At 32.2% G+C, this 13,460-nt stretch overlaps 1 protein-coding gene across 1 annotated transcript in view; it reads right to left on the bottom strand.

Moving 5' to 3' along the window:
- The window catches only part of RB1 (retinoblastoma 1), a 118,685-nt gene that overhangs the window by 69,654 nt on the left and 35,571 nt on the right, over window positions 1-13,460 (bottom strand). The window contains exons 5-11 of the mRNA XM_010834047.1: window positions 12,261-12,299; window positions 11,187-11,254; window positions 8,823-8,933; window positions 6,298-6,440; window positions 3,755-3,832; window positions 1,190-1,299; window positions 149-226 (exon numbers count right to left, since the gene is read on the bottom strand). Coding sequence (XP_010832349.1) covers window positions 149-226; window positions 1,190-1,299; window positions 3,755-3,832; window positions 6,298-6,440; window positions 8,823-8,933; window positions 11,187-11,254; window positions 12,261-12,299 — 627 coding nt within the window. The remainder of the gene's footprint in view (window positions 1-148; window positions 227-1,189; window positions 1,300-3,754; window positions 3,833-6,297; window positions 6,441-8,822; window positions 8,934-11,186; window positions 11,255-12,260; window positions 12,300-13,460) is intronic.

Below are 13,460 nucleotides of genomic sequence, written 5' to 3'. Positions count from 1 at the left end.
GAGAAAAGTGTTATCATTTGCTCTGTATATATCCCAGAAGGACTAGAACCATTTTTAATGTCTTTCCCTCACAAATGATTAAACCTGAAGCACTATAAAGCACTGATTAAATAATTATAATGAAAATCAAAAGTAAGAAAAGTCATACCTAACTGGAGTCTGTGGAAGAATCATATTCACCTCTTCATCAGGGTTACTTTTTCGTGGTGTTCTTTGCATTTCAAAACTAAATAGTGATAAACAAAGTAATTCAGACTGAAAATTTACAACTTGGGCTTTATGAGTCAAAAAAGCAGTATAATACTTTCTGTTGCCTCATGACATCATACAAAATGGTTAAGTAAATAACAGAAGTTAAAGGAAATAGATGATCCAAAAGCTGCTTACACAAATAAAATCTCTTTTTTTCATCATCTTTTTAAAGTTAGGTTTCTTTCCACTAGGTTTATGGACAAACAGGCGTGCAATCATTAAGAATTTTTCTGAAAGTGAAAGTTAGATGCTTGTTTTCTCCAGAACGTTAGATGTTGATGATATTACTAGTCAAGTTGTTCAGTATTAAAAAACACCAAAGCTCAAGTTTTTCAATCATTATGCCTTCCAAAATTTACTTTGGCTTAAATAAAATTAGAAGTATTTTACCTGTGTTTAATTTCCAAATTATATATACATATATATATTTTAGCTAATATTAAACGATTTCATGCTTAACAACATAATCATACAATCATTCAAAATTTTTGTACAAGCATATCTCATTTTACCGCACTTCGCTTTACTGTGATTCACAGAATTGGTTTTTTAAAACACTGAAAGCTTGTAATCCTGCATTGTCAGATGATAGTTACCATTTTTAGCAATACGGTGTTCTTAAATTAAGGTATGTACAATCATTTTTTGGGACATAATGCTATCTCACATTTAACAGACCATAGTACAATGTAAGTGTAACTCTTACACGCACTGGGAAACTAAAAATATTTGTGTGCTTTGCTTTATTTCGGTATTTGCTTTATTGCAATGATGTAGAATGGAACCCATAATATCTTACAGGTTTGTCTGCAGTTATCTTAACCATTCCTATTTTACGATTCTATACAACAATTCAAGAGAATATACTTTGGTATTATTAAGTTTTTAAAAAAATGAACCAGCATATCAACAAATACTAATATATCATGTGAAATACCTGTCTGTAGGATCAGCCTGAAGAGTTTTATCATGATCCAGAAATAATCTTGCATCTAGATCTTTGTTTTTAAGGTAAATTTCTTCATATTGTTTAGAGAGATTTTCCACCTCAAAAACCAAAAAATATTGATAATTATCCTTTTCATGCCATTATATCCCAGCATACATATTTAAACAATTTTTGTACCTATAATATCACCTAGTTCTACATTACATAGACTTCACATGCAATAGAAACAAAGGCATATAACTAAAAGTGAAGTACTTTAGTGCAAAAATTGCACACTTTTTTCAACTCTAATTTTAAATCTTGTTTTATGGAAATATCCCATACTTTATCTAGACAAGAATCACCAACGCTACAAAACAATACTGAGATGGAAATGTAGATAAAAATAGATATGCTGCTGCTGTTGCTGCTAAGTCGCTTCAGTCGTGTCCGACTCTGTGCGGTAACCACTTAATTGCCAAGATCCTCCATTCTATACATCTTTCACTTTTAATCTTCTACTCCACTTATCAATATAAAATAATTTTTCAAACACTAACAAATCTTGCCTATCTTTTCTAAATCCTTTGGTTTACTCACACTTTCTTTAGTAACATATCTTGGGCATATAATCTCAATTAATTAGCCTAATTAACATACTTTTTTTTTCTATTTAACATACTTGCACAATTTATTTCCAATCTCAGACACTTTTCCAAATGCTAGAATCAATAATTCTTTTATCCGCCCTGGGTTCATAATTTTCCAATCATAATATAAAAACCAGTGCCTGATAGACAATTATTTAACATGCCTTCTCCTGTGACTTTTTAATCTGAGAGTGCTAAAACTGCATTCTAAAAGGAGTAGTAGGAAGAAATTCATTTAAATGTAAACTTTGTGCTTGCCTGCATAAGCTTTTTAGGCAAAGCAGGCATTTCTATTTGTTTAATCATTGTTCCTGCCCTGTCTCAGCGAGGTACTAAATATCAACAGGTTATTGACTAGTAGCCATTAGTGCTACATAATGTACAGTTTACCTTGAATTTTCTAACCTTGTAATCCTTTCAAAGGGAAAAAAATTACAAATGCCTAAGATTCTTTAGAGTTGTAAATACCGTATTTTTTGATATATAAGTTAGTAACAGGACTCAGTAATACACCATCCAGCCCCTTCTTGCTTCTTTAGTACCATGTCTTACCAGTCCCTGCTCTGTAACCCAGGCCAGAATCCCAGGGACGGGGGAGCCTGGTGGGCTGCCATCTATGAGGTCGCACAGAGTCGGACATGACTGAAGCGACTTAGCAGCAGCAGCAGCTCCGTATCCCAACTTTAAGGAGTAGTTGGAGTTCATTGAACAGACGATACTATCACATATCATTGTGCCCTGGAATCTATAATTCCCAACTCCTGGAAATGCTACTTCTCATAAATCTTACTCCACTCAGAAATCACATCACCTCCAAAGAATTTTGTGCAAAATCTACCTGGCCCAATTTGAATTAGGTAGCCCTCCTCTGAGATGTCACCACACCCTGTGTACACATCTATTAAACTCTTGTAGACTCCTATTAGTAAAGTTCTCTGTATGTCTCTCTCATTCACTAGCATCATAAGGACGATGACTGTGAGTTAAACCTCTACAGTGACGACATGTAGCACGATGCCTGGCACAGGTTAAGCACTCACTGAGTAACTGCTGAATTAACTCAAGGACTAGCTACCAACTCAGGTCACAGAATCAGCAATCTAGCTCTCTGATTTCATGCCTTTTGGTCTTGGTGACTGATGCTAGGTGTGTCTAAAACACTGCTTCACCATTGAGAACTTGCTCTTCATCATTTAGGCATCCTTTTCTCCACAAGTTACCACATAAAGTTCTCAGCTGTTCTGTTCTCACTGAAGAGCAAGACATTTGAGGCAAAATGGGAAAAGAAATAGATGGATGGCAAACCACTAAGTTAAAACATGTCTACAATATAATCACAGTCATTTCAACCAAAGCTATTTCCAATTAAGTAGCCAAAAGAGGAAATTCCCTGGCAGTCCAGTAGTTAAGACTTGGTGCTTTCACCACTGGGGCCCAGATCTGATCCCTGGTTGGGGAACTAAGATCCTACAAGCCGCATGGTACAGCCAAGAAAAACATACTCAAAAGGATGTTCCAAAATTCAGTAATGCCAATATGTTGATGGCATTAATCAAGGCTTCTATGTTTAAAGAAGCATAATAAAGCAAATCAGAATAAATTAGATTGCAGAAATTTAGTTTAAATATTTAAGGCATTTAGAAGTTCAAAAGCCTGTATTTTGATTTTTGAAAACTTTCAGTACAAATCAATGTCTAGTGCAAATGTTAAAATGCTGTTTATATATATACGTTTGAGCATATATTACAAAGGGTTTTTTTGTTACTATATAAAATTGAGTCACCATAATTCTACTTAGATTCTTTCCTTGAGTGAAAAATATTTAATATATAGTAAAGTAACCTTATGAAATTTAGACAACTCTTCTTCCCTCCCCAAAGTCCCAAAACATATTAACTTTTTATTACGTTTTCTTTCAGATTACCTCTGGAAGTCCATTAGAAGCTACAATTCCAAGAGAATTCATAAAAGGTATAAAATTTTTGAAATAAACATTTTTCACCTGAAAAAGATAAAGTTACAACATGACCATTGAAATTTTAAAAAACTGGTTTTTTAACTGCTTTTGACTGGTTTTTTGACTGTCACTATTAATACTAGAATGAGTGAACTAACATTTTGATCAATAAGTTACATTCAACTCAGTGTGATGTTTATTTATAATTAATACAATTATTCACTTTTTAATTTATGTGAGGCAGATTTCAGGTCCTAAAATGGAGGTGCAGGGGGGAGTTGTTAATGAAATGAGATTTACAAGAAGAAAATCCATTGAAACCAACTTCAAAATCCCATATTTAACAAGTGGTGAAAAGATCAGAGGCTCAAAAAAATTAAGCAACTTGACCAAAGTTACATAGCTAGTAAGCGACAGAGATGGAATTGAAACCCAATCTGCCCAGCATCAAAGCCAAGGCTCTTTAACTTCTCTACACTGCCTCTGATTTCTCCCCAAAGAGTATTTTTGGGCCATTTCATACACATATCAAACTTAATGTATATTGAGTCAATTATTTTAGCACAAATTTAGGAAAAGGACCTGCTTTTATAAGAAAATAACTTCACATACATATACCTAACAATTCTCTTCAAAACTGAATGAAAATGCTTTGTTTGGGACTTACACAGTTTCATACAAAAACTCCCCCTACATTTAACAAGGATAATAAAGACCATATTTGGAAAACTTGGAATTGTATCTCTGACTATTCTATACTGACAAACTATCACAGAATTGTAAGCAACTTACTTTTCTTCATGTAACTTCCTTTTCCAACTTTGGAGTCTACATTTGTAGAAATAATTTAATATATGCCTATTAATACGTTCCTATCTTCTACTTCACAAATAAGCTATAAGAATTAAGCTTCTATAATACTTATTAATAGTATTGTTTTCCAATTAATTCCCACTTAACTGGAATAATTATAAGATGGGTAGTTCTATTTAACCAATTAGTATGACTAACCAATAATGATATGACCATAAATATAACTAACCAATAGTTATATAATCATAAATGCTATATGCAAATAATATTACATATTTTAATATATAAAGTATCAAATTAATTAATATAATTAGTATCAAATTATTACATATTTTAATAAGTATCAAATTAATTAATATAAATTACTAAAGCTATTGATCACCTACACTTTATAAGTCACTGTTACATCATAAATTATGAAAGAATTATTTAAAATAAAAAGGAAAAACATGATTTATTCCTGATCTTTGGCAAGCAATTATATAAGTAATTTTGAAATCCAGAGATTTAACCACCAGGAATTAGAAAGCTGTCTTTATTTATATTCTTTATCTTGAAGGACTAAACAGCAGACTGGAGTTAAAAAATTTCAACTACATTTGTCACCTTATTAGTGAAGATAAAATGTCATTCTAGAAAAGTAAAAGAGTATATTATATGGGTAAAGTTGATACATCTACATGTCTATATCTATATATTTGATGAAATTAACAAAACTCATAGTGCCAAAATTCAGACTTGATAAATCACTCCAATACTTATTAAACTAGATTTTGATATCATACCCCCATTCTTTCCCAGAGTTGACAGAGAAATTTCAAAGATGCAACATTTCATACAGTGAATTGTGGACAATGTAACAATCTATGAGAGAAAGAGCATGGCACAGTGAAAGCAGCACTGGTAGCAGATGTTCCAAAGCACAGACTTTGTTAGTAATCAGCCATCAGTCTCTAGAAGCTTGTCTGCTCATTAGTAAAAGGAGGCCGAGTACATTAATTCTAAGACTCCTCCAGTTCTAACATTCCAGATTTTATTAACAAGATAAGTAATTCCTGGGTGTTCTTCCAGTCATTAGCATCTGGTGTGATACTTAGAGTAATTATACAAGACTGAACAGAAATTTGGGCTTCCCTGGTGGCTAGCAATAAAGAATCTGCCTGCCAGTGCAGGAGACGCAGGTTTGATCCCTAAGTTGGGAAGATCCCCTGGAGAAGGGAATGGCAACCCACTCCAGTATTGTTGCCTGGAGAATCCCATGGACAGAGGAGCCTAGTGGGCTACAGTCCACAGGGTCGCAAAGAGTTGGATACAACTTAGCGACTAAACAACAAACAGAAATTTAATCTTGGTATCACTTATCACTAAAATCAAAACAATAGGGTTTTCTTAGTAGCTTACTCTAAAACATTAGGAGTATCAATAACCACAGAAGAATTAAAGAACAAATGTATTTGAAAACTACTGCCTTAATCATGTACATTTCAGTGATTCCAGAATGAGGGAGCTATTATTCTCTTTAAAATCAAAGTAGCTGAATATGAAAATTAAACTTTTTCTAAATATTTTGCTACTGCAAAAGAGTTGGCACTAATTACAAAAAAGCAAGCTCATCATGAAAGAATTATATATTGTTAGGAAGAACTTACATCTAAATCTACCGTAACTATTTTAAAGAAATCATGAAGTTAAATTACCTCATCTATATTACATTCATGTTCTTTACAGAGAACTTCAATAATTCTTGTATCATTTTCTAGTTGTTTTGCTATCCGTGCACTCCTGTTCTGACCTCGCCTTGGTGTTCGAGGTGAACCATTAATAGGTATTACAGCTGTTTCTGTAAAAATGGTAAATTAGATAAGAACAATTGCACATTCCACTGTATAAAATAATGAAGTATTCTAATTATAACTTGGAAGGTTGGAAATAATCTTGGTAACATTCTGCTACTTTTACTTATTAGGCTTCATGAAAAAGCTAACAGCTTCATCTATTTACTGAATATCTATTGTAAATTATATACTGGTAATAGTTTTTGCCATCCCTATTCTCTTCTGCCCCCAGCTGGTCCAAAAAGAAACCTAAAACTCCATGGATAAATATGAAAAAGGCAAGGGAAATAGCCAACTTATAAACTAATTTTAAGTGTATTCTACTCAGTTGGTGGGGGGGGCGGAAATGCTTCCTATCTTAAAAGAGTCTTAAGAATGTTAAGCATTATTTATGGATTCACTTTCGAGGTAAAGTATAAAAATAAGTTTTAAAAATTTTAGCAAATACCATATAAATGATGATGATTTAAAAAAAATAAGCATACAAATACAATAATGTGATACTAAATTGTGATTTTAGAAAAAAAATCCCCTGGATTATTTTGAGCATTTTCAATTCAAACTGAATGTGGATTGAGCTATTAAAGAGATTACAGATGACTAAGTATAAAAAATATTAACTGCCTCTAGGCCCAGCAAGAAACTGAGAGGACAGAGGAACATGTTAGACTACACCATAGGATGCAATCAGTAAAAATTAAACCATGGAAAAGTCAACAGGAAAGACCACCTGATTATTTAATAAATAAATTACAAGACAAAAAAGAGAAAGATAGATGGAGGAGGAATATTTTAAGTCTTAAGGTCGTATCAATCAATCACAAAGTATAGATGTTATTTAGATTCTGATTTAGTCAACCTACAAACATTTTTAATTACTTTTATAAAACAATTGAAAACATGGGCACCTACTAGATATTTGGTGGAATTAAGGAATCACTATTAAAACTGGTTTTTAGGTGTGAGAATGGTATTGTCATTATGCTTTTCAAAAAGACTTTATCTTTCAGGGCTATATATTGAAATTTATAAGGATGAAATGGTATGCAAAAATGTGCTTCAAAATAATATTGCCGGTAGAACTGGGCAGTAGATAGGACTATGAGTTGATCACAAGTTATACACTGAGGGCAGGTGATAAATACATGGGGGCTTATTATATGATTTAATTATGTTCACGGAAATTCTTAATAAAAAGCTAATTAAAAGTTTACCATAGACGTTAATTCGATACCTTATCCTGGTTTCTCCTTTAACATGGCACTTGGAGAATTAACTGAACATTAACTGAATTATTCAAAAGCACAAAAGCTGTCAACCTAAAATTACATTCTTCATCAACTTATTACAGTTATAACATATTTTAAAAGTGAGGAAAAGGCATATAAAGGAAATTTTTAAAGATTCAGGAAGTTTTTGAATACATTATTTTGTATTTTTTTCATGTAGCATGTGGTTTCTGCTAAATGACCTGCCTTTTCTGTCAAATCATGTTCAACACATTTTCAAAATTCTGCTCCAGACTTTATTTTTCCATGAAGTTATTGCTCATGTAGATTAGTTAGGCTTCAGCTCTTCAATTACTCTGACAATACTTTGAGACTTACATGTTTTGATCTGTCCTCTATTATTTCTAGTATTATTAATACTTTTATCATTTTAGGAGCAAGGAATCAGTTAAGCCTAAGTTAAGTTCACATTTTTCTGTAGTATAAGAAGTGTTTTTTTAAATCCTACTCTATATGCCACCAAAAGAAGCAATTTCATTCTAAGAGGAGTATACTTATCTTTGCTTAATGCTATCTAATTATTTCAGTAATAGTTATTATTTAACTACACTTTCCATCTCATTACCCTCTGAAGTGGACCAATTACAGTTCACATGCCAAAAAACAAAAATCAGTCACATAATCATTATAGCATCCAATAAAAAAAATGTAGTTAATCTGTTCCTGTAGGATGGGCCACCCTTTTCCATACAGTTTAGTTCATATCTGTTCCTTGCCTATTGATTTTTTCTTTACTGGGCATGCCCTCCCCGAACTTACCACAACCCCTCAAACCCTAACTACCACTTCAACACTCAACTCAAATGCCACCACTTCGAAATGGTCTTCCTTGGTCTTTCTCAGCTGGGAAAACTTTCTCATCTCCTAAACTCCCATAGTATTTTCTGTATTTTGGCCCAGACCACTTTCAACCATATACTCTAAAAACTTGCTTACTTGTCTAATCTCTTCTTCCATATCTTATGCTACTTAAGAGCAGAGGCTATGTCTGACTTCTTTTTTATTATTCCTTTGGCTCTAGAACTGTTTTGGATCTAGGAGAAGTCAATAAACAACTTTAAATGATGAAGTAGGAGGGGTATAAATTAAAATACTCACTGTATGGTTCTTTGAGCAATGCAGGAGGTGAGAGTTTGATAAAATAGTCAAGGACACACAGCATTAATTGAAATGAGATCACCAGATCATCTTCCATTTGTAATACTTGTCCTGAAAACAAAAATGGTCCACATTTTAAGGTAGAGATTGAGATATTAAGTCAGGAAAAATTGTGGACATGAGTGTATTCATATATTCATGATTCAACAATCACTAGGAGCATATTAAAAATCATTTTCTATATCCCTAGGTATGGTGCAAAAATTTATTTATAATACACTTAGAAGTTGTTAAGAAATGCCATAGAAAATATGGCAGTAAAAAATATCAAGGACCTCTAGCTAAAGATAGTAGAGTGAGGTCAGATCAGAGAATCTCTCTTCCAATACCTAACAAAATGAAAAGAAAAATATGTACTGGTTAAGTGCTAATAACAATACCAAATTTGAGAGATAATGACTCAGAGCATCCTTATCTTTCCCCTCTTTTTACTTAGAAGGAATAGGTATCACTGATGAGAGAGGGAAAAACGGAGGAAGTAAACAGCTACAGCAACTCTGACAAGCATAAAGACTCCAGTATAACATGCTGAATTAGGGGACAATCTGAATCCTAACACACTCCTTTTATGCAAACAGGACAAGTGCCTGTTTTACAGGTCATTCTAACCAAAGTCTCAGAACAATGACTCATATCATTCCAGATGAGGTCCTGACTTTTTCCCTCATCCTCTGAATAAAAGTAAGTACAATTTTTTTAAAAAGACTGCTTTCATACAATAGCTCTTTGGGGAACACAACAAGTCACACATGAAGTGCAAAGTGAGTTAAGGGAAATGCATTCACACTACATCAAAGAAAACAGAACATCAGGTCAGAGAGGCCCAAACAAAGTCCTAGCAACAAGGTGGATGGAAAGAGGGTGGGAAGCACAGTAGTTACACAAACATAAAAATAAATAAAAATAGAGAAAATAAAAAAGAAAATTAAAAAATAGAATCACGATATAAGAAGGGGGAAAACTGGGTAGAGAACCCCATCTTGAAGATAATCAATCTATCAGAAGAAAATGTCCTGAGTCCTTGCACTGAGAACTCAAAAGAACACGAATTACATAAAACAAGGAGCTAGACAAGGTAAGGAAAAACTCAAGACCAAGTAACAATTACAAACATAGTTTAGCTCAAAACAGAAGAAAAGTTTGAAATAAAAATAGTACATAAGAAAAAGACCAAAGGTTAAAATAACATTAGAGAAGACAATAAATAGGGAGGACAAAATCAATCTAAGCTAAGACAGTGGATGTTTTCAAAATGTAACAGAATAATATCTTAAAATGCAGCATGCTAAGATTTCCCTGAAATGAAGAGCAGAATCTTCAGGACATGATTCATAAACAGGCCAAACATAGAAAACATGGTACCAAAAAGCTTGTTTGAAAAACTCCATGGTAAAATCTAGACAGCTGAGGATAGATCAAAATAAAGAACTCAGAAATGGAGAAGCTATGATATAGGAGTGACAAAAAGCTTAGAATTGATTTAAACACATAAATGAGATAAAACAAGTGTGATAACTATAATTACAGAACAGAATATAAATATACTCTTGTATAATGTAATGATGATAAAAAAATAAGCAAAGGAGAAAGGAGGAAACAGGAAGGTGACATGGAGAGGATTCTTTTTCTTCAGAGCAGACTAATATATATCGCTTTAACTTATAACACAAAGGTATATAAAGTAGACTCTAACCTCTTAACTGTTTTCATAATGCTTGAGAAATATTTGAGAAAATAATATTGCTTAAGTGATAAAACATTCAGATAAATTTAAGCAATTCCTTCCATTTCTGTTTATTTTCTTCTATAAAATTTGAGTAAAATTAATTTTTACATTTTAAATAGCACAACAATATGATCTTATTTTTAGAAAATTATCTCTTTGTGAATGCACTCATTCACCCATCTATTTTAATCAGAATGTCATTTCAGATGTATTTTGTGCATATGCATAATTTTGATTATTATTTTAGGTGGGTTCTCAGTAAATTTTCTATTTTTCTTTGCATTTCACTGTATTATTGAATTCTTTATCATGAGTACACATCATTTTTATAAAAACAGTAACATTATTCTTAAAAATAGGAAAGTAGGAAAGAATGAAAAAATAGTAGAAAAAGAAGTGAAATGAGACATTTTCAAGGTTGCTTCCAGTACCAGAATTATGAATTTGCTAAAAGTTAAAAAAATCACAAGAATTAGAGGTAAGGAGGAGCAACATTGAACTGAATTAAAATTTTGAGCTTACTCAAAAGAAGGATCAATTATTACATTTGAAACATTATCATGTAACAATGACTTTACCTTTAGCTAATAAAAATGTGATCCAAGAAACTTTTAGCACCAACATAGAATTTATTTCAGTAGATATCCTAGTAAACAAAAAAAAAAAATTAGTTTTCTAAGTATACCTTTTTCCCCATGTTTTACAATTACAGACTACAGTTGACTGCATAATAGAATACAGCCCATTTTAAATGCACAATTTACACATGAATTCAATTTTGTCTCAATTTAGTTTGTGTTTTTACCAAGTTACTTACATTTTCCCACAGAGTAGTATACCTTTTCTAAAGAAAATACTGAATACCTTCTATTGTAATCTAAAAATATGCACAGGAAGTGGTATAATATGACATACTTGGTTTCCAATTAATTCTTTTCTGCTGTTTTCTAATTAAAATCAATTTTATGTAAGCAGAAAATATAGAGGTCTGGGTGACTCTAGTTTACCAGTTTAACACTATGCCCTCATAAACTTTAAATCGTTCACTTGGTGGAGTTAACAAGTGGAATTAGATTAATAGAGTTAATTAATAAATATATAATTTTTCTTTGTATCAATTGTTTCAGTATCATTATTTCACTGGGGCAGAAAATCTCATATATTACTCATTATGTTTTTTTCAGTTTTTTCTGAAAAAACAAACTGTAGAGCTCTTACAATGGTATACTGCTGGAACATGTATCATACATTTAAAAAGACTATTTGGAAATTTAAATATAGACATTCATATTTATTCTTACAGAAAAATTATGCTTTAAGTCTTAGTTAATAAAATGTCTGTAATACACTCTCAATAAAGATTCTGTCAACGAATTAGCATTTTTCTCAGAGTTGGTAAAAAAAACTGCTCTGAATCAACTTCTCCCTTTAGTTTCCAATTAGTTCTCCCTTATAGTAAAAGGCCAGTATTTCATACCACTTTCTTTGTGAAAAGATAAATAATCTGCACAGGGCTAAAATCTATGACCTTAATTTATGAAGTAGTGTGAAATAAGCAATCAAACCAACCATGAAATTATCAATGTGTTTGGGATTATTTCATATATTAAAAAACCCAAAAAGTGAAAAATAACATGCTCTGAGGTACTTACGAACTGCTGGGTTGTGTCAAATATATAAGCTCACATGTCCTGAAAGGAAGAAATAATTATGTTAACATCATGGCTTTTTTGAAAGTTACTTTTAAATTTTTTTCATAATTTAGAAGTCAATTTTATAATGCTGAATTTTGTCAAAGGCTTTCTCTGCATCTATTGAGATAATCATATGGTTTTTATTTTTCAATTCCATTTATGATAAAAAACTCTCCAGAAAGCAGGAATAGAAGGAACATACCTCAACATAATAAAAGCTATATATGACAAACCCACAGCAAACATTATCCTCAATGGTGAAAAATTGAAAGCATTTCCTCTAAAGTCAGGAACAAGACAAGGGTGCCCACTTTCACCATTACTATTCAACATAGTTTTGGAAGTTTTGGCCACAGCAATCAGAGCAGAAAAAGAAATAAAAGGAATCCAAATTGGAAAAGAAGAAGTAAAACTCTCACTATTTGCAGATGACATGATCCTCTACATAGAAAACCCTAAAGATTCCACCAGAAAATTACTAGAACTAATCAATGACTATAGTAAAGTTGCAGGATATAAAATCAACACACAGAAATCCCTTGCATTCCTATACACTAATAATGAGAAAACAGAAAGAGAAATTAAGGAAACAATTCCATTCACCATTGCAACGGAAAGAATAAAATACTTAGGAATATATCTACCTAAAGAAACTAAAGACCTATATATAGAAAACTATAAAACACTGGTGAAAGAAATCAAAGAGGACACTAATAGATGGAGAAATATACCATGTTCATGGATTGCAAGAATCAGTATAGTGAAAATGAGTATACTACCCAAAGCAATTTATAGATTCAACGCAATCCCTATCAAGCTACCAACAGTATTCTTCACAGAGCTACAACAAATAATTTCACAATTTGTATGGAAATACAAAAAACCTCGAATAGCCAAAGCGATCTTGAGAAAGAAGAATGGAACTGGAGGAATCAACCTACCTGACTTCAGGCTCTACTACAAAGCCACAGTTATCAAGACAGTATGGTACTGGCACAAAGACAGAAATACTGATCAATGGAATAAAATAGAAAGCCCAGAGATAAATCCACGCACATATGGACACCTTATCTTTGACAAAGGAGGCAAGAATATACAATGGATTAAAGACAATCTCTTTAACAAGTGGTGCTGGGAAATCTGGTCAACCACTTGTAA

This window comes from Bison bison, unplaced genomic scaffold, assembly GCF_000754665.1.
Source record: "Bison bison bison isolate TAMUID 2011002044 unplaced genomic scaffold, Bison_UMD1.0 scf7180017863994, whole genome shotgun sequence".
NCBI classification, from domain to species: domain Eukaryota; kingdom Metazoa; phylum Chordata; class Mammalia; order Artiodactyla; family Bovidae; genus Bison; species Bison bison.
Note: the sequence above shows the minus strand (reverse complement) of the source record. Positions and strands in the feature narration are given on the sequence as shown.